Consider the following 24,470-nt stretch of genomic DNA (forward strand, 5'->3'; position numbering starts at 1 on the left):
TCATGGAGAAACTTCGGACTTCCAGGCAGCTTTTTCTCTTCACCTGGAGTAAAATTCCTCACACCTTCTCAGAAGGGAATATGTTTTCCAAGGCAAGGAAAATGAGGAAGTGAGACACTATTCTAGTTTGTGAACCCCAGGTGGAAAGGAACCTTAGCCAGAAGTGACGAATTAGGGCAATGGAGAGGGGGAAGGTGAACTCCAACAGCCTTTGGTGGGATGGAAAAGAGACACACAAAGAATCCCTTGAAATTAGAAGTGCTTTTAGCAGATTACAGATCCTAAAGCCCCCGGACTTTCTTTTCTTACTTTCAACTGCTCTCCAGCTCTCTGATCTTAGTGTTGCAGTCTCTTGGGCATCAGCCACACTTCTCTTAACCCCAAAATGAGGTTACAATCTGCTTGGAAGAGCTGTTGCAGGTACTTGCCATCAACAGGGTGCCTAATCATCCTGCTCTGGAGGGGAGGTGAAGAAAGTCTGCAGCCCTGTATCCACAGGCTTGTCTGGCCCTCTGCGTGACTGGCTCCTGCACAGCTGTTGAAAGCTTACCAGTACACTTGGTACTTGCTTGCTTAAACAAATTTATGGATCCCATAGGACACTGGGCATGTTCTTTAAAATTATTTCTGATAAAAATGTACACCACTGTCTAGTAAACAAGCTTGCAGAATATTATTCCTAAATGTAATAATAAAAAATATGTAAATAACTGGCTATTTCTGTCCGTACACTAAAGCTTGGAGATTAAACAAAAGGACCAGGGCCCCTTCTCTTTCTTTGTTCTAACTGTAACAGTCCCGCCCTATTTAGTAGATGCTGGGCCTTCCTAGCAACTATTAAAGCAGAGTTTAAAGAGGTGTCTTCCTCCAATCTGTACTTGTGTCTATATCTTTAATTCCCAGAAAGACTGTTGAGCCTTTGTTAGCCTTTCTCATGCTGTGACATCTCCATGTGGCAGGGACAAGATATAAGGTCACAGTGACAGAATGATACAGACTTAGCACACTGACTCTGTTAACACACCAAAAGAGAAATGAAGGCCTGGAAAGGCCTGGGCAGTGATTACACTAAGGAAGAAATAGTAGTGAGAGAGAATAACCAGGAACCAACACTGAAAAAAAAAAAAAAACAAAAACAAAACTCTGACAAACAGGTGAGTTTTCAAAGGCAAAAGGACCCTGCCTGTCTGTCCGCCTGTGCCTGCGGCATTCGGGTTTCTAATGTACATGGACTTCCAGGCTAAGTCTGCAAACCCCGCCAGGGCTGCTGTTTTAGAACCTGACACACACCTGGTGCTGTTTTAGTGAGAAGTATTGTTAGATACTGGCATTGACCGTCTCATTTCACACTCGTGAGCACCAGGAGGTGGTTCTACAGCATCACTCGGCTCATGAGTCTCTGAGAAGGAGAATGTCTGGAGCTGAACAAGTGGCAGGCTTCCCTCCCAGGGCTCACTGCAGAGCATGGGTTCTGACTCCTTCACCACAGCAGTGTTGTTTCCTTAGTAGGGACTCGAGGCTCAATTTGAATTCATTACTGAATCCAAGCTAAAAATTAGCAATTTCAAGTGAAGCCAAGACAGCAGTATATATGCAATTTGAATGCAAGAATGATCGTTTCCACTAATTTAATCAGGGAATGACATTTGATCACAATATTGGCTCAATGCTATTTGTTATAATGACTGATTTGTTTTGCCCTCTGATGTACCTATGGAATTAAATCTGCTTAACGGAGATTCCACATACAACATTTATGTTTGTAATCTGAAAATACTATCTTTTCTAGAAACAGCATGCTGAGGAGAGGACTCACGTTAATGTGCTGGTGAATTATTTAGGCCCAAATGTATTGTAGTTCTCAACTCTTGGCTAGCAGTACCTGCCCTCAGGGTTAGAGCCAATTGCAGTTCAATGGAAGCTGAAAGACACTTTCCTCCCCATGCTGGGCAAATGGATGCACACATAAGAGGGCTTTCAGATACCATCCAAATGCATACCATGCACAAAGGCAACGCTCCAGGGTTCCCTTGTAATGCAGATCAGTAGCTGGTGTTTAGTTTTTTGTGGTTCTGTTTGTTTGTTTGTTTGTTTTGGTATCTTCCCCACCCCACCCCCAGTGTGTGTGTGTGTGTGTGTGTGTGTGTGTGTGTGTGTGTGTGTGTGTGTGTGTGTATGGAATACATGTGTGGGCTAGAGGACAATCTGTGGGAGATCCTTCCCCTCTCCCACCATTTGGGTCCCAGGGACAGAGGTGAGGTCATCAGACTTGGCAGCAGGCATATTTGCCGAGCCATCTCACTGGCTCCCAGTAACTGATCATTGAAAAAAAAACTTTCCCCCAATATCCACAGAGAAATGAATTCTACCGATGAGAAACAAAGGCTGATCCCATGGCATGTGACTCATGAAAGAAACTAGAACAATCCCTCAAATCTCTCAACTCACGACTCTTTGAAGTTTCTCTTCGTTTACCATTTCCCCTTATTATGTCTCTGTCCTGTGCAATGATTCTACTGCAGCTAAATATTAGTAAATCTATGCAGATGATATGACCATTTTCTTTTTAAAAAGAAAGTTTAGCTGGGTGTGATTGCCCACACTTTTAATCCCAGCAACTGGGAGGCAAGGGCCTCCCAAGTTTGAGGCCAGCCTGGTCTAGGCAGTGAGTTCCAGGGCTACATAGAAAGACCCTATCTCAAAAGCAAAAATAAAACAAAATAGAACAAGATTTTAAAATTCTAAAATCCTAGCTTCTCTGCAAATTAAAAGATGACACTCTACCACAGAAGCTAATTCCACAACAAGCTTCACTGAGACAGTTCTTAGGCGGACATTTATTTAGGGTGCGTTTTTAAAGAGAAGACCAGCTTGTTTAACTCAGTATTGTCACTGTGGTCACTGCATGGAATGTTTAACCCAGTGTTTTCTTAAAATACACGACTTATTGCTCAGTTCAACAACAATAATGCAAATTACTCCCCTGACCAAACCCCTGCCTCCTTTCTTCCTCTTGTGGGAGGCGGAGACGTGGAAAGGCCAGGAAGAATGTTATTACAGGGAAATCTCACAGTGAGAACAAACTGTGAGTAAATCCACTCAGGAACTAAATGCACAAGTACTTCATTTTCAGACTCTAACCTGTCTTAACTAAGGTCTGATTATCAAATTGGAAAGTTATATATGTATGCGTTCTACATGCTCCATGGCTGTCCAGACAACCCCCGAAATGAAACCGATGGTAAATTACAACTGATGGGAGTTTATAGCATAGATGAGGGCTAGTCTAGCATGGTAAGCTTTTCAGAGACATGTGGCAGATGTAAAGAGCCTGTGGGTTTTGTGGGTTAACTTTCTGTAGCATCCAGCATCCTGAGACACTTGGTAATATCTCAAGTCTTGGACTGCCGGCCCGCCCGGGACCCACGTCCTGTGCCTTCCTCTTCTGCCTGCTTTGCTCTTGTCAGAAGCTCTTAGTGCCTGATGCATTCCCACCAGGTCCAAAAGGAAGGCTTCCACTCTAACTAAGCACTGGCCTGGCACATTTTGCAATCCTTTCTGTTGGGAATTTATGTTTACTGCATTTGTCTGTGCTTTCCAATCTCAAAGTTGTGAGTCTATGAAAGGAGCTGTAAATACTTTACAGAGAATTTGCACATAAGGCTTTATTTAATATCAACCATAGTTTTGTTTTTTAAGGAAAAGCAAATTAGACTTAGCTCTAGGGGAAGACAGTGATAGACTAGCAGGTATCTATTCTCTCTCTTTCTGGCAGAAAGCGTGAAACACAGAACAGCCTGTGCTACGTGTATAATTAAGCAGATGTTCTCAGTCTTCATTTTCATTGCTAATTTTGACAGCAGAAGAAATGTGCGTCTTTTGTACAGTCCCCTATTTTCTCTCCGATGTGCCCTATTTTTCTCCTCGCCCACCATGACTGCTCAGCAAGCCAGAAGGAGGTAACAGTGGTAACAATCCAACAGCAGGGACTCTGTCTGCTTCTCGGTGGGACCGCGAATAAAACTCAGAAAAAGAAACTATTCAGGAAATAAATTTCCAGTCTACAGGTATAAACGGCTTCTATCCACTCCAAACTGACTGATTCTTTCACTGGCTTGTGGGGTCTTCCATGGCAGAAGTCAGTCTCACTGCATATACTAAATAAAAGAAACAATTTACAGGTGCCTTTGTCAATCTAACATTTGAGACTATAACAGCATTAAAACAGAACAGAACGTGTAAGTCCACATTCTAATGACGGGGCAGGTAACACTTCTGCAAGGCAAAAGCTCCTGTTTTGTCAGTTATGGGTCTAAAATCGGAAAGCATGCCAGATCAACAAGGGCACCCTTTCCCCAAGCCTCTCTTCTAGAAGCTCTCCGCTCTGCCTCCTCACCAAACAGTGTTTCCCAAAGGGAACCAAGTGACCGTCTGTGATAGTTAATATTCGCTTTCCAATTGACTTGATTTGGAATCATCTGAGACACACACCTCTGGGCACATCCAAGAAGGTGTTTCCAGAGCTCCCAGAGGAGCAGGGGAGCTGAGACACCCTGAATGTGGGTGGCAGGAGCTACGGGTAGGGTAGCAGAACGGTGAGACAAGCACTGGATTCACCTCTGTGTTTCTTCACTGTGAACAGTGTGACTAGCTCCTCACCGTGCACCACAATCGACTACATTCCCTCTTCAACCAGGAAGCAAAACAAAGTGATCTGGACAGTCCTGTGTCAACCTGACACAAGCCAAAGTCTTCTGAGAGGAAGGAGCCTCAGTTGAGAAAATGTCTCCGTAAGATCAGGCTGTAAGCAAGTCTGTAGGGCATTTTCTTAATTAGTGATTGGTGGAGGAGGGTCCAGGCTATCGTGGGTGGTGCCATCTCTGGGCTGGACGTCCTGGGTTCTATAAATAGGCAGCTGAGAAAGCCACAAGGAACAAGCCAGCACACAGTACCCCTCCATGGCCTCTGCATCAGCTCCCGCCTCCAGGTTCCTTCCCTGTGTGAGTTCCTGTCCTGACTTTCTTCAATGATGAACTTCAATGTAGAAACATAAACCCTTCCCCCACCTTACCCCCCAAGTTGGTTTAGAAATGGTGTTTCATCACAGCAAGCAACCCTAAGACACCAACCTTTCCTCCCTTCAGTAGCTGCTTGTTAGGAATTTTGTCACAGCAACAAGACAAGTAATTAATATATCAATCATCCTTTGCCCTCAGAGCTCCCAGCAGCCTGGAACCCCCAAACCTTGTAGACCACAGACAGGAGAGGAAGATTCCTGCTACCTCTGTGGAACAAAGTACCCTCTGGTGGTGTGAGTTCACTTCCTACACATCTCCCTGACAAAAGATTCAGGAACGGCCCAAGAGGCTACCATCTCAAGCCTCCTCTGCTGCGGCATTAGCCTGCACTGAAGCTTGCTTCCCACTCTGGGGAGAGCGGAAGGAGCTGCTAGAAAGACACAAACGCAGCATCCCTGCTGTCTGCCACCCTAGCACCGCTGACCAGTGGGTAGCTCGGTGGAAACACGTACTTCAGCCTCTATTGTCGGAGAACTCCAGTTAAAAGGTCCAGTTAAAAGTGTCGGAGGTATGTCCAGAGGGCTCCACATGTCTCAGCACCCTTAGTAGTTCTGGTTCCTGCCAAACTGCTCTTGAGCCTGACAGTGTTTCCAGCCACTGGAACCTCTCCAGGGGTTGGCCTCACTCCCTTGGCAAACCCTGCACGGTCTGATCTCCACCCACTCCTGGAGACCCACCACAGCAGCGCTGCTGCTGCTGTCTCAGCGTGGGAAGCCGAGGAGGCTGCCTGACCCAGGGAGCCACAGGAATCCTATCAATTACCCACAAGGCTGTGGCCATCAGAGGGAAGCGGCCTGGTGACAGACAGGGATAAGGAGGCAGACCTGGAGTGTGGTTTGAGGGATCACTGGGCATTAATTCCATCATCTGAGAGTGAGCACAGAAGTAGGAACTGCAGAGATAGGTGTTGTGATGAATGCCTGCAATCCCAGCACTCCCAAGTGGCGTTCTGAGGAAGGGGGAACCTGAATGAGAGGTTAGTCTGAGCTACACAGTGAATTCTAGGCCATTCCAGACTACATAGCAAGACTTTATCTCAAACAAACAAACAAAAAATCAACTAACCAATCAAACAAACAAAAACAAGTAAGCAAGCAAATAAAACCAAAGTGTGTGAGGTAGGGGGAGAAAATAAAGAACTAGGAACTGCAAAGCTTTAGGAGCAGATAAAACTCATTCTGGTTCTAGCCGGGAACTGCAAGGGCAAGGCCTGACTGGTTAAGATGCCTGGGAAAGAGACGAAGCAGAGTCTGACCCATCACCGGAGAGATAACAATGCCATGCGCATGTCCCCAGTGGGTTGGAATTCCAGGTTAATCTACACACACCAAGTGGCAGCAGGGAACCAGAGCCAAACAAAAGGGGCCAGAACACAAGAAAACGGAGGGAAAAGGTGTGCGTCTGTGCAGAGAAACACTGATGGGCAGGAATCTGTGCACAGAGCACACTCGGTGAGGGCTAACCGGAAAGGTGAAGAGCTGAGTCTACACCTCCCCAAGGCAGAGCGTGAGGCAGCACCCACTATCAGCTGGGCTCTCATATATGCTAACCAGCCTCAGTGACTGTACCTTTTGTGTCAGGGACTGGGATAGATATATCACATCCATTTCCTCTACTTTTTATTAATTCCAAATAATGGGGAGATCTACATACGTCTGGTCTCAGCTTAAAAGCTGCTTTCTCAGAGAAGACTTCTCTGAAGCCAATATTAGCGTCTCTGTCATATCCTGGAGTGTGTTCTACTTTATCATGTGTCGCTCAGTCTAGCTTATTGTGGTTTGTGAATATGTACTGTGTCCATTCTGGCCTCTACCTGTGGCCCCATATGTTCTAGCACACAAGCTCTTGAATAAATATTTCTGTACCCTTGAATGTGGGGCAGGGGTTGGAGGGAGGTGGAAAAGGAGTGTGCCTGTGAGGAGAAGGCACTGGGGATGAGAGCTTTGCCCTCTGGGAATGTGGCCAGTGCAGACTAGGACTTCTAAAAGCCAGAACGGCATGATGACATCATCATCACACAAATGAGGTTTTCTTAAATAACCTAGAATGCTGACTAGATTTTTATTAAAATATGGCAATCACAGAGGGGAGTCATATATATTTACTCCTCTGCTGGGCTTCTGAGAAACTGATCAGGTAGAAATATGTACATATGAAAGTCATTCTACTTGAAACCTTTTCTGTAATTCACACTATAAAACTAGAAAAATGTCAATAAATCCAGGAGAAAAATAAGTTTCCCTTTAGAATAAAAGAGGTTAGTTGCTATGTAGATTTCCTAAATATTAGAATTCTCAGAGACTAATGTGAGGCTATTCATTATAATTCCTTCTCTCTGTCTCCCTTTCTCCCTCCCTCTCTTTCTCTGTCTGTCTGTCTGTCTGTTTCTCTCTGTCTCTGTCTCTGTCTCTCTGTCTCTGTCTCTGTCTCTGTCTCTGTCTCTCTCTCTCTCTCTCTCTCTGTGTGTGTGTGTGTGTGTGTGTGTGTGTGTGTGTGTGTGTGTGTGTGTGTATCATTTGGCATATTGAAAGCAAATACGCTTTGATTTGGCTCTGGAGGAACCAATGGACCCGCGTCCTTCTCATCTAGGAGTAAACTATCGGAGCTGCTCCTGCCTCCTAGCAAACAGGATAAGGCAGCATCCTGGCAGTTCTATAGTACAAGTTCTACCCGCCAGCCTAGCTGGATAAACACTCAGGAAAACAGTTGCCGAAGACTGAGGAAATACAAACAGGATCTTGTAAGCAAATTCTAACAAATCACTCTGCCTGTCAGATTTTCCCTACAGTGCAAGTTTTCTCTCTCTCTCTCTCTTTTTTTTTTTCTGCCTGACTGTCTAACATGAATTGATGGCACCACAGACAAGCATGTGCTTGAATTATGATCATGGGCAAAGAGTTGAGCGTGGATATTGATGGTATCTCCTGTTAGTTTTGCAGAGAGGAGTTGGATTCTCGTTTTAGGTGGAGAAAGCTGAACTCAGAGACTAGAGGTGCTCTTTATTCTTTTTTTTTTTTTCTTTCCTGTAGTGCTGGAGGCCCAGGCCAGGGCTTTGCCCATGCTAAGCAAGCATTCCACCCATCAGTTACATCCCCAGGTAAGTCTGGATTTAAGTCCAGATCTTCTAGTTGTGAATGTTGATTGTACTTATACCCATGCTACATGGCTTTTCTCTTCCTATTAACCCACTACAAGTGGTCGTGTTACAGCCTTTTCCCAATAGCCTTGGCTTTCCTGTGCAGGTGATCCTCTTCATTTTCAGAAGGTCATCTTAATTTTCTTTCAACCTTGGTTTTGAATAGCATGACAGAGCTATTCAATAGAATCAGTTTTCTCACCCCTTGGTTTTCACTTCATCCCAAGTAATGGCTTAACTTCCATTCGCTGCTGATACTTTGAGACTCAGGGCATTCAGGCAATACTACATATTGTAACTACTTCTCTGTCTACCCCACCCACTCACTCCCTGACCCCTGACCCCTGGCCACATACACACAGTTCTTACCCTGATTGCTGAGTGGGAAAGTGGCTGGGCACAACACCTACTGCAATCAGTGCAGTGTACTTTCTGAGGCTACCTGTAGAGATCTTTCTCTGCTCATGTCTTCCTAAATGGCTACTCTCGTCCTCAAATGGTTTCCCCAAGTGAATGAGAGGATGTCACAGCTGTGAGCTGTGTCATAGGATAACAACATGTTCTCACTTTTGAGTATGCTAGAATTGTCTAGGTGCTTTCCTGGATGTTTGCACCCTTGAGTTCTACCCTTAACTCAATGAATCTGAATCTCTGAGGCACAGGCTTAAGCATGGAGGATGAACAAGACTCACCAGGCAATGTGCCACACCATGGAAGTTGAAGAATTGCCCTAAACGGAACAGCCTGGCATGGTCAATCCAGAGCCATAGAGGACCTCGTTCCTTGAAGGGCTGCAGCCAGGGAGAGGCCTCCAATCTCACGAGGGAGCCACAAGAGACAGCAGTGCTGGTGGCTGGGAAGCTTTCGTACTTTCACAAGGCCTGTAGTTGACGATTCCAGGACATTGCTTAGCCATCACTGCCACTGGTTTGTTTGGTGACTTGAAGCGATGCACATATTGTTTACTAATACAACTTTAGCATTTTTGAAGTTTTCTGTTGCACATTTATTTTTAGGATAAAGAGTTGGAAGAGGTGAGAAAAATGTAACAAGTCTCCAATGTAAGAGATTGGTTAAATATGAGCCTTTTTGATGAAAAATGGATCAATAGTGCTAAGGGAATAAACCAATAGTGTACTTTCAAGCATGATAAAGCATTTCTATGTAGAACTTATGATATATTTCTCCCAGGGTTGGAGAAATGGCTCACTTATTGCTCTGTCAGAGGACTCAGGTTTTATTCCTCGCACTCACATCCCAGCTCACAACCCTTTGTTACTCTAGTTTCAGGGGATCTGATGTCCTCATCTGGACTTCACAGGCACGAGCCATGCACATGCATGGTGCAAATACAAACACTCATAAACATAAAACAAATAAATGCTTTTTAAAAATATATTCTTTCCCATCAAAAAAAGCACAAAAAATATTTATTGGTTAAAAGAAAGTTGCTCTAAGCTGTAAACAATTAACACATTTTAGTAAAAAGTGAAAGTCCAGTGCACCACTTGAATGCTAAATTAGATGACGCTGTTCTTGGTGACTGATACAGTACAGTAACCACAGAGGTGCAATTAAGAGCCCTATGGTCAGCTGTGCTCTGGGGAGCTGGCTGCACAGCCTTGGCCTGTAGCAAGATCATTTTCACTTGCAAACAAAGAAAACATGGCTAGCTTTTCTCCAAGGCACTTTCAATTTTTTAATTCAAATTTTGTGAATATGCATTGTTCACTATTCAGGTCAAATAAAATATTATGGAAATTTTATGGCAGGTTCATTATGTGGGAACACTTTGGCTTTTGGCTTATTTTAAAATAAAACTGATATTTGGATTTTTTCTTCTTTCTTCATCAATGACCTCTTTTTTCTTTTTCTTCTCATTTTTATTTTCTTATTTGTTTTGTTAAATTTTGGATCAGGGTCTCATGTAGCCTAGGGAGGCCTCGACTTCACAATGTAGCCAAAGTGGGTCTGAACTAACCCATCTGCTTCCACCTCTTGGCTGCTATTATTACGGGCATGTGCCACCATGAAGGCTATTTAAGATTCTTATTTTTATTCATAAAACCTCAGTCAAAAGAGTGAGCTCTCGTAAACTTTCACTGAAATGTGCAAAAATAATAGATAGAGTTACGCAAACACAACATGAAAAAAGGGAACAAAGAATTTATCTTAAAATGAATCCAAATTTTGGAAATTTTGAAAGGGGTTAGCATGAGAGGGATGTGGAACCAAGTAGCAAACTGCAGCCGGGTTTCCGGGGTGGCGGAAGGTGCTGTCACTCTTTAGTGTGCTCCCTTCCCTTCCCTTTCTTCTTTCTTCTTTCTTCGAGAGTTTGTTTTCATTATCTTTTCAAAATTGCTACACAAAGTCCTGCTTTTCATTGTGGCATTTTCATACTTTGTTTCTGTGGCTCATCTTCCTCCACCCTCCTCCAGTTTCTCTGCCATGTTTCTGCTGGTCCCTTCCTCCCCAGGAGCTTCCTTTCTGCCTCAATGCAACATGAGCTCTCTCTGCTCCCTGTTTTCTTTTCCCCGGCCCCTGTTGCTGCTCTCCTTTTCTTCTTATGGTGCCCCTTTGAGTCTCACAGCCTACGCCCAAACTCACACCCACATGTGATACATATACGTAAAAACACTGCATATGACAAAACCTATCAGTCTTCCTGAGTTCCAGTTGCTTGTTTAACATAGTAATTTCCAGGTCCTTCCAAAATATCTAGAACATATATAAGAACTGGAAGAGTTAAACACCATCCCCCATTCTTTCAACTAATAAGTGGGCTAATGAACTGAACAGGCTAGTCTCCAAAGAAACACAAATAGCCAGCAAATATTTGTAAACATGCCCAGCATCTTTAGCCATCAGGGAAATACAAATCAAAACCACTTGGAGATTCCATCTTTCTCCTAGTCAGAATGACTAACCCCAAGAGAACAAACAAGTGCTGGTGAGGATGTGGCAAAAGAGGAAGAGTCAGTCATTACTGGTAGGGTTAGAGATTGATGGGTCCACCATGGAAATCAGTGTGGAGGGTTCCAAAAAATCTAAAAATGGAAAAGACCGTGTGACTCAGCTACATCACACTAGGGCACATGTTCCTAAATCCATGTCCTACACCATGCTAGGGAACATGCCTCTAAACCCATGTCCTATATCACAAAGAGAAATCTGCATATTTATTGTTGATTGTCTCAACAGTCATAACAGTTAAGAAATAGAATCGGCCTGGATTTCCATCAACAGACGAATGGATAATGAAAATGGGGTGTGTGTAAGCAGTAGGATTTTATTCAACTGTAAGGAACACAATGTTTCTAAGCTAGAGAAATTATTTCCAGAAAACAATAAGCCAAGGAATCAAGTACATTTCCATATCACAAAGCACTTGCACACCAAGGAAGGGAACGTCTTCTCAAAGTAACCAAGAAAACCCGTCCAATGATTATGTGCTGATTGAGATGGTTTTCGTTTCTTTTTGTTTATAATGACTGCTTGGTTCAAGGCCAAATATGCAATTTTCCCAATAGAGCTGTCTCCATTGTCTATAGCTTGGACCTATTTAGTTGTTCTTGGTCAAATATTTTTACAGGAAAATTTTCTGTTTTCTTCCACCCTGCGGAAAACTTGAAACAGTAAGACTCTTAATACTTTCTCTGAAACCCGCACAGTTCCCTAGGTCAAGCCCTTCGTCACACCCTCATTCTGGAAAGTGCACTGTTGTGCCAAATAAATTCTGATTCTAAGACTTCATATTTTGAGTTCACTAGTGAGATGTCTGTGAGCAGGGAAGGCGTTCACTCTTAGATTTTGAAACAAATATGTTTTTGCCAGTAAGCAAAAATGACTTTTAATATCATTCATCGAACTGTTTTTGTTTGTAGGACCTTCCCTATACTTTTACTCATAATATGTAGTCTCTGTGCCATGCAGATTAAAAAAAAAAACATAGCTGCAAAATGGCCCTGAGCAATTCCATTCTGCCACTCACTGAAATGATCTGGAGTACATGAGCAAATGGAGACAACGGGGATTTTCCCTCAAAGCAAAGAACTCCTTCAAGCTTATCAGGGGACTTAAACATTTAACACTGTTTCTAACAACCCTCCACTTCAAAAAGAAAAAAAGAAAAAGACTTTCATATCACCAGACAACGGTTACCTACAAGAACTGGTGCCTTTGCTAGTGCCTAGCACATTTGCACCTCTTACGTGATTTCCCATACGACTTCAGCCGATCTCTGTCTGCGGAGCCCTGTCACTAAGACTGAAAATATGCAAGTCATCAAAACATTACTTATTCCCTTTTCATCTCTGCATCATTTTCTATCACTCAATTCAAATTACTGAGATCAAGACAGTTGAGCTGGAGGCAGATAAGCATCTTGGCTCTGAATCCCAACGACCCAGATTCAGCACTGGTTATCCTGCTAGCCTTTGTGTGATGCTTGGGACTTGTGATTTGATTTGTATACACTTCACCTTTCCCCTCTGTGAAAAAAGGGAAAAAACGATAGTGTCCAAGATTATAAGGTTGTTATAAAAATAAACTGGACTATCAATAAAAAGCTGCTATCATTGTCATCATCACCTTGGGGAGAAACACTTGTAAATCAAAGGATTAGACTTTGCTTGGTTATATTTAGTTCCCTGGAAATTACATGAATAAATGTTATTAATGCCATCCCACTATTGTAATAACCAAGCAAGGGGACACCAATGTCTAATTTGTGCATCTCTATTAAATTAAGATGGGATTATAGCTCAGCAGGGCAGCCCCTGGGCTTATTTGGGATTTTGTCAAATGGGCACTCAGTGCAAAGCTTGGCACTTGCAACACAGATGTCTGTGAACCCTTCTATTAGGATAAAGTGCCTCACTAACCTTGGTGTTCGCTGGATCACTAAACAATGTTTGTTAAACACCTACAGTCAATATGGAACTATTATCTGGCACCGAGAAAAATAAATTTTAAAAATATAAGGACTTCATTGACATCTGCAAAACCAGGAGGGCGTCAGTATTGCAAACAAGTGTTGACTCCTTTCTGTATTCTTCTTTTCCAGGATTTTATTCATTCGATCACATACTATCCAGGGCGTGAAAACAAGCAACTAAAATCCTCATGTCCTTTGTTTTCCTTTATCTCCTAGCTATAACAGTTCCTACATATCTGTTTTAAAACCAATACAAATGAGTTTTTAAAAAAACAAAGCAGTACTAGGATTTATTCACGTGTTGTGATCAATTTCATTCATCTTCTGAAGCTATCAAGTTCAGGCCAGTTTATGCAGCTAGCTCATACTTTTCATTAACTTACATTTTTATGGAAAGAAATGATGATTATATTTTGAATTCTTAGGAACGTGAAATAACCTTTAAAGAAAATCTTAAGGAACTTCTTTCTATTCTTGAGATTTCTAAAGCTACATTTTCTTTTAAAATCTGTTGTGTATGGTACAGTAGTGACACTAACTTCTATAATTAGGAAAAGCTGTATTTTCCTCTTGCCATTGGCCTTGATGAGAGTAGAGATCTATAAAATACCTCCATCAATTCTAACAGTTGGAAGTTTATAGATTTTTTATAAGTTCTCTATGTCTCTTTTTTGAAGGCAAGACTTTGGAGAAGATATCTTTTGGCAACCATTTTCAGTGAACACGTAGCAAGCAGTCTTCTGCATTACCCACCATTTGAAAAGCTAAAACACGCAGTCATATTGGTTAGTGTGTTTACTCTCATGGATTAAATATTGGAATACTTGTACTGTGGCATCACTAAGAAATTATGAGTCATGATGACCTCCCCACAGACCATGGCTTGTAAGACCTGTAAGACAGATTAAAGGGAGTCTTTAGTCCATGGGCCTGTACATAGAGAGGTTGCTGTATCCTCTGTGAAACTCTGTGAGGAATGGCTTCTTACAAGCATGGGCAGCAAGGGTTTGGAAAATATTTTTTTAAAGCTGTACAAAGCTCAACTGAATAGCACTTTACAGGCTGAGATAAGAGGACCGCAAGTTCAAGACCAGCCTGGACTCCAACATGAGCCAGCTGCTCAAGAGCAACACAACCCAGCAAAAGGCAGTGGCACAGCACAGCACAACTGTGTGCAGAGGAAGCAGCCTGTGTCTTCCTTGGGTTCTTGTTTACCAGGCAGGCAGAAAGACCCAGCTTTATAACTGTGCTCAGATACTGACTAGGCACTTTCTTAACACTCACCAACCCCAATCCCCTTCCTGAAATACAATTTGAGATGCTAAAGTTCTTCCCAAGCATGTCACTGGATATCTTACTCTGTGATGATGATGTGTGAGGGTGCGTACACAGATCTATTTGATTTTCATTATAACTTTCAGGGCAAAATGGTGGAAATTATTACTCATTTTTCCCAGTAGGAATGCAACCTTTGTCACCCAACAGGATTCATTAGAGACAGTAAGATCTAACGTGTTATCTGTAAGTATATGATTTTCAGGAATTAGAATGATCACACTATAAAATTTTTCCTATGCTTTAGTTCTTTATTAAGAACATCTCAAGGTTTTATTAAAAGAAAAAAATAAAAGGAAAATATGCTCTACATCTAATGATTTACTTTTCAGTGGAGACAAAGCATATATTGATTTTAGGCTGAAAACAGTTAATTGCCACTCAATAAACACATATTTTTCATTGAGAAGGAGTTTCCTTTTGCCATTTGAAATTTGAAAGGCCATTCAGACTTAAAATTAGGGACTTTGGGGGAGGCTTAGCTTGTAAAACATTTTATATAATTTGGACATGAACAAGAAAAAATAATTTACAAGTGGGAAAGAAATAAGACCCTCATTCTTAAAAGGAAATATTTTGAATCCTAAGTATAGTGCTGGCTATCTCTGGTGGCTCACAGTCCTCTAGTTCAGTAAAACACAGAAACAGGCTCTCAGAAATGCATCTAACATGATACTGTTAATAAAATGCAATAGTAAGTGTGATTTTATTGCATCTTTGCAAAATCCCAAGAACTAAGTTTTTAGGTCTGAAAAGTCTATGCCAATGAGCTGATTGTTTATTTCAGAGATGTAAGGGTTTCCTCCTGCCCAAAGCCCACATGCCTTTAAGTTTCGTTTTAGCCATCATATCCTTTTCACTCATTTCTTCATCCAAACAATTGTGAGGGTTGAGAAATGGAAACATCACTTTATTTGAGTGTGCTGTTTACACCACTGGCCCACCCTCTGCAGAGAAAGAGAAGTCAAAAAATGGGATGATAGGAAGGAAGGGAGACACGATACCTCAGTGGCCACATCAGGCAATGACATAAATCGTTAAGCACTGTTTGAAAGAGCATATTATAAACTCTAGATTTGATAACATAGCATCAGCCTGAGTTCCCACTCATACTACGAGTTTGTTTGGCCACTGTAATCCACAATAAGAACTCAGAAGCAATGCAAAATGCAGGAGGCATGCTTTAGTTTCAGTGTGGTGGATTTTGTTAGACTCCTTTGATTGACCTTCCTCCAGCAGAATGTTTGGTAAACCAGGATATCTTCTTGTACAATGTATATCCTACCACCAAAATATTCTTTGAAGATATGTGCCTTTTTTTTTCTATTTAAGGTCGCAAATACTCTTATAGTGCTATCATTTTTTAATAGAACGTTTGTTCTTGAATACAGTCTATTGCCTTCGATATGCTTGGAAGTTAAAATAAATTTAATTCCTCCTCTAAAGAAGAGGAGAATCACTTTCCTTCCATTGGCTCATTGACCCTTTGACCTTTGCAAAAACATGAATTATTGGATATATTTCTAGTGAAGGTTAATTTCCATGCTTTAGTTAGAATCTCGCAGTTTTTATAGTTGATATAAATTTGAACAGAAATGAAGCATTCCTAAGCATGACAGTGAGTCAATTAGGAAGAAGGTATTTATAAAAACAGTTGTCATTAGTACATTAAAAACTCAGTTCATTAACATCTTACAAAGTTATAGCCAGAGCTCTCAGAACCTAATTAGCTACTTCTTCCATGTCAAATGGCATCACAGGCTTTAATTATGGGCATCAGAAGTTATATGACACAAGACCCCCACCCTTAAACTCGGCATTTGATATCATTTCTTTAATCAGTGAAAAGAGTCATTATCTTTAAACCTGACCTCTTAGCTTACACAAATTTACAAACAAACCTCTCAGTCAATTTCTATGCAGAGTTCTCTGTGCATACAACCTGTACCACGGTGTCTCACAGCAACTGAGAGAGCAGACTCTGGTAAAAAGGCTCACATGTATTTTAAAACAAGCGGCTCAACCTGAAGTTCCTAGACACAGGCAGAAATCCAAGCACAGCAGGGCCAGAGGCTTTTGCCGTCACCTCACTTCTCAGTTATCAAGGCCATATTTTTTAATCTCAGTGGAGAACCATAATCATTTAGGATAGAGTAAAACCTTTATTTATTTGAATTTTAGTTAAATGCAATCTTTAACATAAACCACAGGATAACAAAATGACAAAAGACCCCAACCTAAGACGCTGAAATAACTAATTCTTAAAAACAATCTAAAGCAATATGAAGTTGGCACAATGTTAGCATGTCCAAAGCACTTCCCTTTTCATTAACAGCCACTGACAGCACACTGATCTCTTAAACTGAGTCTTTCCTAAGTGGGATGTATGGTAAGTTCAAAATACTCACACTAGATTCTCAGACACCACACTCAGGACCCTGTGAGAAGACATTTCCGATACACAATCAAATTTTGAAACTGCCACGCACAGCGAGTATACCCGGATCATCCCCTTACCTTATAGCAAACAAATGGTAGACTGCAGACACTTTTCAGCTTGGAGCTGTCTAGCATAGTGCTTGAGAAACGAACAAAGCATCGCTCACCCCATGAAGAGCTGCATCTCCAGACTCGGCTTCCTTCACTGAGCACCAGCGAGAGTGTCTGCTCACCTCCAGGGGAGAGCAACAACCTCTGTGCACCAAGCACTTGCTGCTCTGAACTGCAGCGACTTGGAACGAAAGTAAGAGGAACCAGTGATGTTTAAATACCATCCCGTTGCTTCAGATTCACAGGATATGACTCAACGCTCAAACCAGTCGGGGTAGAGTTTCCCTTTGCAAACTGTTAGTGCAAATTACATAACAAACATCATCCCTGGGGTCCTCAAATTCTTCCAAGCTAAATGTATTTTTAATTTACTTACTCAGTCACACATTTTTAGTAATCAATCTCTTCTCCATGACAAAAGCCACAACCAGAGTGAGATCACATCACTGTACAAAGAATCGCTGTTCATATTACTCACTGCAGCAAACTGATTTAATATTATTAAAAATGTGTGAGCCTGACAGCATCTCCCAGAGGGGTGTGTGTGTGTGTGTGTGTGTGTGTGTGTGTGTGTGTGTGTGTGCTTATTCTTAGTATTTATACATATATGTGTGTGCATGTGTTATTCTTAGTAATTATATATATGTGTGTGTGTGTGTTTATTCTTAGTAATTATACAAATAATATATATATATAACATATACGTTTAAAAAGCACACTAAAGGCACTAACACCATATGTAGAATAAAACTGTATTTTAGCTGGCAAGTAACGGCAATTCTATATAGCACAATAGAGTCTCCTTCACTAAATGTGAATAAAATATACCATCACAAATTGATGGTGTTGTTTCCTACAGATCTTGACCTATCCCATCATCACCTTGTGAAGCAAGCTCTACCTACCTCCTCAACTTTGAGTCCTCTTTATCTTTTTGGTGAACATTTCTAAGGACATGTTACTAATGATACAACTCCTCTAGTAAATATGGTACCTTTCTTCACCACCTGTTACCCCATAACACTGAGTTGTACTAAGCTTGATACATACATATGATAGATTAAATTATTCTATTTGGATAGCTCAGTCAAATAAAACAGTCAGGAAAGGTCTACTATATAGGCCCAATCACTATTATCAGGACAAAGAGGTAGAAATAAACATTAATAGTAGTAAATATTGAAACTGGAGCAAAACTGCTAAATAGAAATAAGATCTGGACACCTAATCATCACCATTTCAGTTATCACATTAAAAATGAATTTAACAGAAGCAGTTCATGCTGACACAGAATCTCTATGCTTGGTGAACAACATAGGTCTAGAGTTGGAGATTCAGGCTCCATCTTCAGGTTTCAATCTAGATGTTCTTTTTTTAGAAATATCACCCTGACTATCTTTCTGCAAATAACTTCCTAGAACTACTTTCTATGTGATGATCTGCTTAACTTCTTTCATAGTACATTATAGTCTGAAATATTCTCTATTTACTCACTACATTGTATAAATCATGTAAGAAATATGAGGGCAAGGATCTTGTGCTCAATATTTTATCTCCAGCCACTAGAATAATGACCAATACAAAAGAGAATTTAATAAACATTATTTAATAAGCAAGTAGAGTTATAATTTCTGCTATGGTCTTGACCCATAACAAAATACTAAGAAATGTGTTTATGTTTTAATTGAATTTTAAGAAAGCATGCAAGAGTAGTCTTCTGAATTAAAAAGTTGTTCCCTATTAAGAATATTAATGAACAGATGCCTGGGGGTATCTGAGGGCCATGCTGCCACTGGGACCATGCTGATATGAGTGCTCTGTATTGTCATCTGGGGTCATGGTGTGATGTGGTTCAGGGCTGCAGCACAGGGCCATGTCTGGGTCCATGACCCTACAGCAGCCAGGGTCTGAGTTGAAGTTCGTGCTCCTGTTACCACGGAGGGTCATGCAGATGACTGGGGTCTGGTCAGTCACCTGAGACCATGTTGGTGTCCATGGACCATCCTGCTGCCAGGGCCATATTGGTCTGAGTGGTCTGTGCTGCCACTGGGGCCATGGAGACTCCAGCCCCCAGGTTCTTCAGAGGGCCACGTCTAGGTTCACAGTCCTGGGGTAGGGCCAGCTCACCTGCTGCAACATTCATCGAGGGGCAGGATCAGCCATCCCAGGGCCAGTAAAGGGTGGGTTTGGCTCACACAGCATGGTTTCAGTGATCCCTGTGCTAATACCAGCCATGAACATCACCACAGACCCCAGCTGCAGCAGGATCACAGACCCAGACATGGCCCTCTGCAGCAGCTTGGGGCTGGACATCTCCATGGCTCCGGTGGCAGCACAGGTCCCTCAGATCACATGGTACCAGCAGCAGAACAGCCCCCAGGCATCAACATGTTCCCAGGTGGTTGGCCAGACCCCAGGCATCCACAGAGCCCTGAGTGGCAACTGGAGCCAGGGACACCACCCCAGATTCCAGCATCTGCAGGGCTACAGACCTAGACTTGGCCCTAGGCAGCGGCCCATGCCTAGACTTCTCCATGGTTCCAGGTGGGAGCACTGGCCACCCAGATCAACACAGACCAAAGCTGATGCAGGACCACAAACCCAGACACGGTCCTCGGCAGCAGCCCTTGTCACCATGGCCCCTGGTGGCCATGCAGGCCACCCAGATTGGCATGGCTCCTCTGGCAGTGTGGCTCTTGGACAACAATGTGGCCCCTACCACAGGCCCTTGCATGGTCCTCATGACAACAGGAGCCACAGACATCAACCCAGGGCCCCTTGGCTGCTCCAGAGCCCTGGATCAAGACCTGGCCCTTGGTCATAACCCAGGCCCAGACATCTCCCTGGACTCAGGTGGCCAGCTGGCCATTCATGTCAGCTGGTTCTCACCAGCCTTTCCTCTCCAAATCTACCTCTCTCCCCAGCTCACAAACCATTCTATCTCTCCCTCTCTTCCACCACCCTACCTTGTATTCTCTCACCACAATGGCAGCTAACGACCTAACACCAGAGCTCTTGGTTGGGTCACAGGTGGCGCTTGGTTGAGTACTGTCTGATGCAGCCATGAGGGATGGCATGGAGCTCTTGCCTCTTCTCACCTGTACCCAGGCCTAGAGACCTCAGTTAGTACTTGGTACATGGTCATCTGGTGCCAAAGGTGCCAGGTGGGCTCCGGGTTGATTGTGGCGCCCAAAGATCCAAAAGTCTGGGGGGTGGGGCACCATCTATGTCTATCACAGATCCGGGCCCAGGTGATATGCATTGCCACAGTTTCTGTTTGTATTACTCTACCAAACATTGATACTTAGTATACTGGCATGGTGACACCAATCTGGATTTTAGGATGCCCGTTCATCCCCTGTCTGCAAAAGCTGAAAACCAACAAGTGCTATCCACATAGCTGTAGCACTAGAATCAAGGGTGAGTATATGATCTATCAACTGAGAACCAGCCTCTCCCCTTTTGCTGACACTAAGAGGATGATTTTTGGTAGAATCCAAGCCTAGGTCTGGTTGTCATGTTTGCTGCACAATATAATGTCTAAAGTAGGACAAGAAAAGGAAAAAGACAAAGGCAAATACACAAAGGACAGATTTCTGACACCACCACTACCTCCAGCACCTCCACCACCACCTCCACCACCACCACTACCATCACTTCCACCACCACCTCCACCACCACCACCTCCACCACCACCACCACCACTACCATCACCACCACCACCACCACCACCACCACCACCACCACCACCACCACCACCTCCACCACCACCACCACCACCACCACCACCACCACCACCTCCACCACCACCACCACCTCCACCACCACCACCACCACCACCATCACCACCACCACCACCACCACCACCACCACTACCACCACCACATTTCCCAGATCCTGCCATTCATTCTTATGTTTTCTCTCTGCTCTGCAAAGACAGACATATGAGAATGTTAATTTTTGAATTGTGACGTGAAAAGCTTTGCCATTGGCCACAAACCGTGGAACAATTAAATCAATGAGTTGATATAAGTAATATTCCATACTAAGGAATATTATGTAGTTTTTCTAAAATAATCAATCTATGTAGATACACTACATGCAAAGCTCCTTAAATTAAATCATCAAGCGGCAGAAAAATGCATTGTCTCAGCTACAAGACAAATTCATGTGCAATTTCACAGAGACTGTCTACAGGACTCTAAATCAATTGTGAACAGGTAGCTAGGAAAGGAGATTTAAAGGGAAAGATAGGAATACTGGGAGGAATCCAATCCATTTGCTTAGTTTTTTTTAATCTATTGTATAAGTCACATAAAAAAATCCATGTACTCTATAAGTAATTTGAGAAGAGCATGTTCCTCTAAAAAGTAATCTAATATTTTATATTTACATAGTTTACAACATTATACTCACTTTAAATGAGCCCTCCATTATTTTTTCAAAAAAATATAGCATAAATCAAGGTGCTAGTCTCTGGTCCAGTCCTCATTACTTAAGAGCCACATTTTATGTTTTCTCTGATTTTTCCATCTGGCTAAAGGGTATGCCAAAGTCATAACAGAGACACACACAGACAGCTGGCCACACCAAACTCTCCAGTGTGCCTTCCCATATTGGCCAAGGTCTTTGATTTTCCTGTTGGCCTCCTGTAAACTCTTTTACTGGCTTCCTAAAATACGACTTGGATTTATTCAACTGTAACTGCAAAACCAGCCCAGCCTCCATGCTAATATTCACTCTATATTAGTATTCCTTGGATTAGAATGAATAACACTGTATATAACAATATACATAACAACGTATATTAGTAACTGTATATAATTGGTGGAATTGTTCTGGTTTCTGAATTGCTTTCCTACTTAACACAAAATGCAACACTTTGGTTGCTTTGGAGGGGTTGTTCTAGTACTCAAAAATCTTTATATTGAGAACACCCACAACACTTCAAGTTCCACTTCTCTAGGTTTTTATGATATTCCCTCATTAAAGGCTGCACAGCTTAAAATGCTGAAGAGTCCAATGTGGTAGTAGAGAGCCTTATGCCTTTTATTGGGGAGGATCTGTTCATCTTTTTTAGAGGCAGGGTGTCCTGCTGGGTCCTGCAGCCCAGGCTGATCTTGAACTGGTTACAAGCCAAGACTGGGAAGTTTGTGTTTATCATCCTTGCCTTTCCTAAGGACTAAGCTTCCATATATGTGCCACCATGCCCAGCGTTTGTAATTCACTAGGTAATCCACATTAGCCTTCAACTCATAATCCTCTTGCCTTAGCCTCCTGAGTTCTATTACAGATGTGTGCCGCTGTGCTTGGTTTACCCTTTTAACTTTTAATGTGGATAGTGTGGGGTGATTTGTAGAGTTGACAGTTGGTATAAATATTGTTCAGTTCTATTCCTAAAGCACTTCCAATTGCTTAAATCTTCTATGCAAGCTGTGAATATTCTCCTGCCTCCACCTAAAATTTTGGCATTGTGCCAAATTTGGTTTAGATTTTCTGGGAGAAATAAAACAGGACAAGTTCATTTGAAATCTATATTTTCCCCTGTCTAGTATTCCTTTCTGTCTGTTCAAAGGGAAATAGTCTCCTGAAACTATCAGAGGACAAAGTAGAGAGAATGCTTCAAGATACAGACATGAGTGAGGACTCCCTGGATAGATCCCAAGCATTCAGGACAAAGTGTTTGACAGTTGGGATCTCATAAAATTATACAGTTTCTGAATAGCTAAAGAAAAGTCAAGTGAAGGGATAATCTACATATTAGGAGAGGTGGCTTTATATGTTCAAGTCATTGTGTTATCTGATCAAACATACCCATCTCTTCAAACACTAACGATTTTTTCATGTAAAAAACTTTCAAAAATGTTTTCTTCCAAGCTTTTTGAGACACACAGTAGCACAATCCTCCCCATGATCATCCTGCCCTTCAACAGCACACCAGAACATCTTATGTGTGTCTAACTGCAGCTTTGTCCACTGATAGCACATGGTAAAAACCCAGAAACCTCTCTTTCTCTTGTTATGGGACTCATCCTCCCACATGTCCTGCCTCAAGACCGACTCTTAATCCCAATTTTCTCCTCAACACTGCATCTCTACTAGTTCAGGGGTTTGGGCTTCAGCACAGAGATTAGGTGGGTGGGGGACACTGGGGACACAAACATAAAGAAAGCTCGTTCTGGTGCTCTTGTCTTCTTTCCTCAGAGATTTTCAGACTGTTATTTAGAAGAAATGATCTTCGCTCCTCCTGCTTCTCATCTCTCACTTTCTCACAGCTCTCCACATTGGGGCCTCTATCACCACAGTGCTCCCCACATCACAAAGCTCACCGAAGACTTTGTATCTGTCAGGCTCATAGGTTGTCATGCATGTTTTGTTTTAATTTTTTAAGTTTAATATCTTTTATTAATTCCTTGAGGGTTTTGTATAATATATATTGATTGTATTCATGCCTAGTACTCCTCCAACTCCTCCCAGATGCACCCCACCTGTCTACCACCAACTTTGTGTCCTCTTTTTTTATTTTAAATAACTCAGGAAGTCCATTTGTGCTGCCCATATACCTTGTGCGGGGGACCATCCATTAGAGCATGGTCAACCTGCCAGGGACCACACCCTTAAACAAAGCTGACTCAGTTCCCCAGAAGACATCTACTATCCATATCGTCTCAGTTATGGGTAAGCTCATGAATCCCTTTTCATTCCATGCTGGAATGTTGACTCGTTTGATCCTGTGCATGTCAAGTTTCCACAGCTGCTGTGAGTTCATGAGTGCAAAGGTCCTGTCATGTCCAAAAGCCACTGCATAACTGGCCCTCCCTAACCTCTGCCTCTCACAATGGGAGCATAGGACAGAGGGAAAATCTACTATTTTATAAACTTCATACATACATATATATATATATATATAAATATATATATTATTAAGTAGGATATAAATATTAAGTAGGAATTACCCTATACAGGGTATTATGCTCACCTCAGAAACCATATGTTGTACCAAATAAAAATCCCAGTACCAGGTGTGGGATAACCCCATTAAGCTATTTGTCAGAGGTATCTGAGAGACCCCCAAGATAACACAGGCTTATTGACATTGCTTTTGGTTACCCACCAGAACTTGACAATAAGGCTGTACTGGTAAAGACTACAAACACCTTAGTCACAGGACATAGAGCAATCAAGTTGGTACTGACCAGGAATCTTCTTCCATGCTTGCTACCTTTCACTGTACTACAAGGGCTGAGGGGGCGGCGCATCATCAAGTCTTACTTAACTCTTTACCGTGTGAACTAGAAGAATGACTGAAGTGGGGTGGGCAAGATAGGCCCATGCTGCAATAATGGAACAAATATGGGGATGACCAACTGTGTTCTGATTGGATTTAAGGCTCTCTCCAACAAGTGGAAATTCATGCCTGGCACTAAGAATCTAG

General features: G+C 42.3%; 1 protein-coding gene across 12 annotated transcripts in view; it reads right to left on the reverse strand.

Annotated features, from left to right (window-relative positions):
* Mctp1 (multiple C2 and transmembrane domain containing 1) overlaps positions 1-24,470 on the reverse strand; it is a 588,499-nt gene that overhangs the window by 370,117 nt on the left and 193,912 nt on the right. The window contains exon 1 of one of the 12 annotated variants that reach the window (XM_052743713.1): positions 17,092-17,340. The exons of 10 other annotated variants lie outside the window; for them this stretch is intronic. In XM_052743713.1, coding sequence (XP_052599673.1) covers positions 17,092-17,259 — 168 coding nt within the window. In that variant the 5' untranslated portion in view covers positions 17,260-17,340. Of the gene's footprint in view, positions 1-17,002; positions 17,341-24,470 lie in introns of those variants that run through there. One more of the 12 variants, XM_052743714.1, reaches the window with a different exon arrangement.

Source organism: Peromyscus californicus, unplaced genomic scaffold (assembly GCF_007827085.1).
Source record: "Peromyscus californicus insignis strain IS unplaced genomic scaffold, ASM782708v3 Scaffold_18__1_contigs__length_77618521, whole genome shotgun sequence".
Lineage (NCBI taxonomy): Eukaryota > Metazoa > Chordata > Mammalia > Rodentia > Cricetidae > Peromyscus > Peromyscus californicus.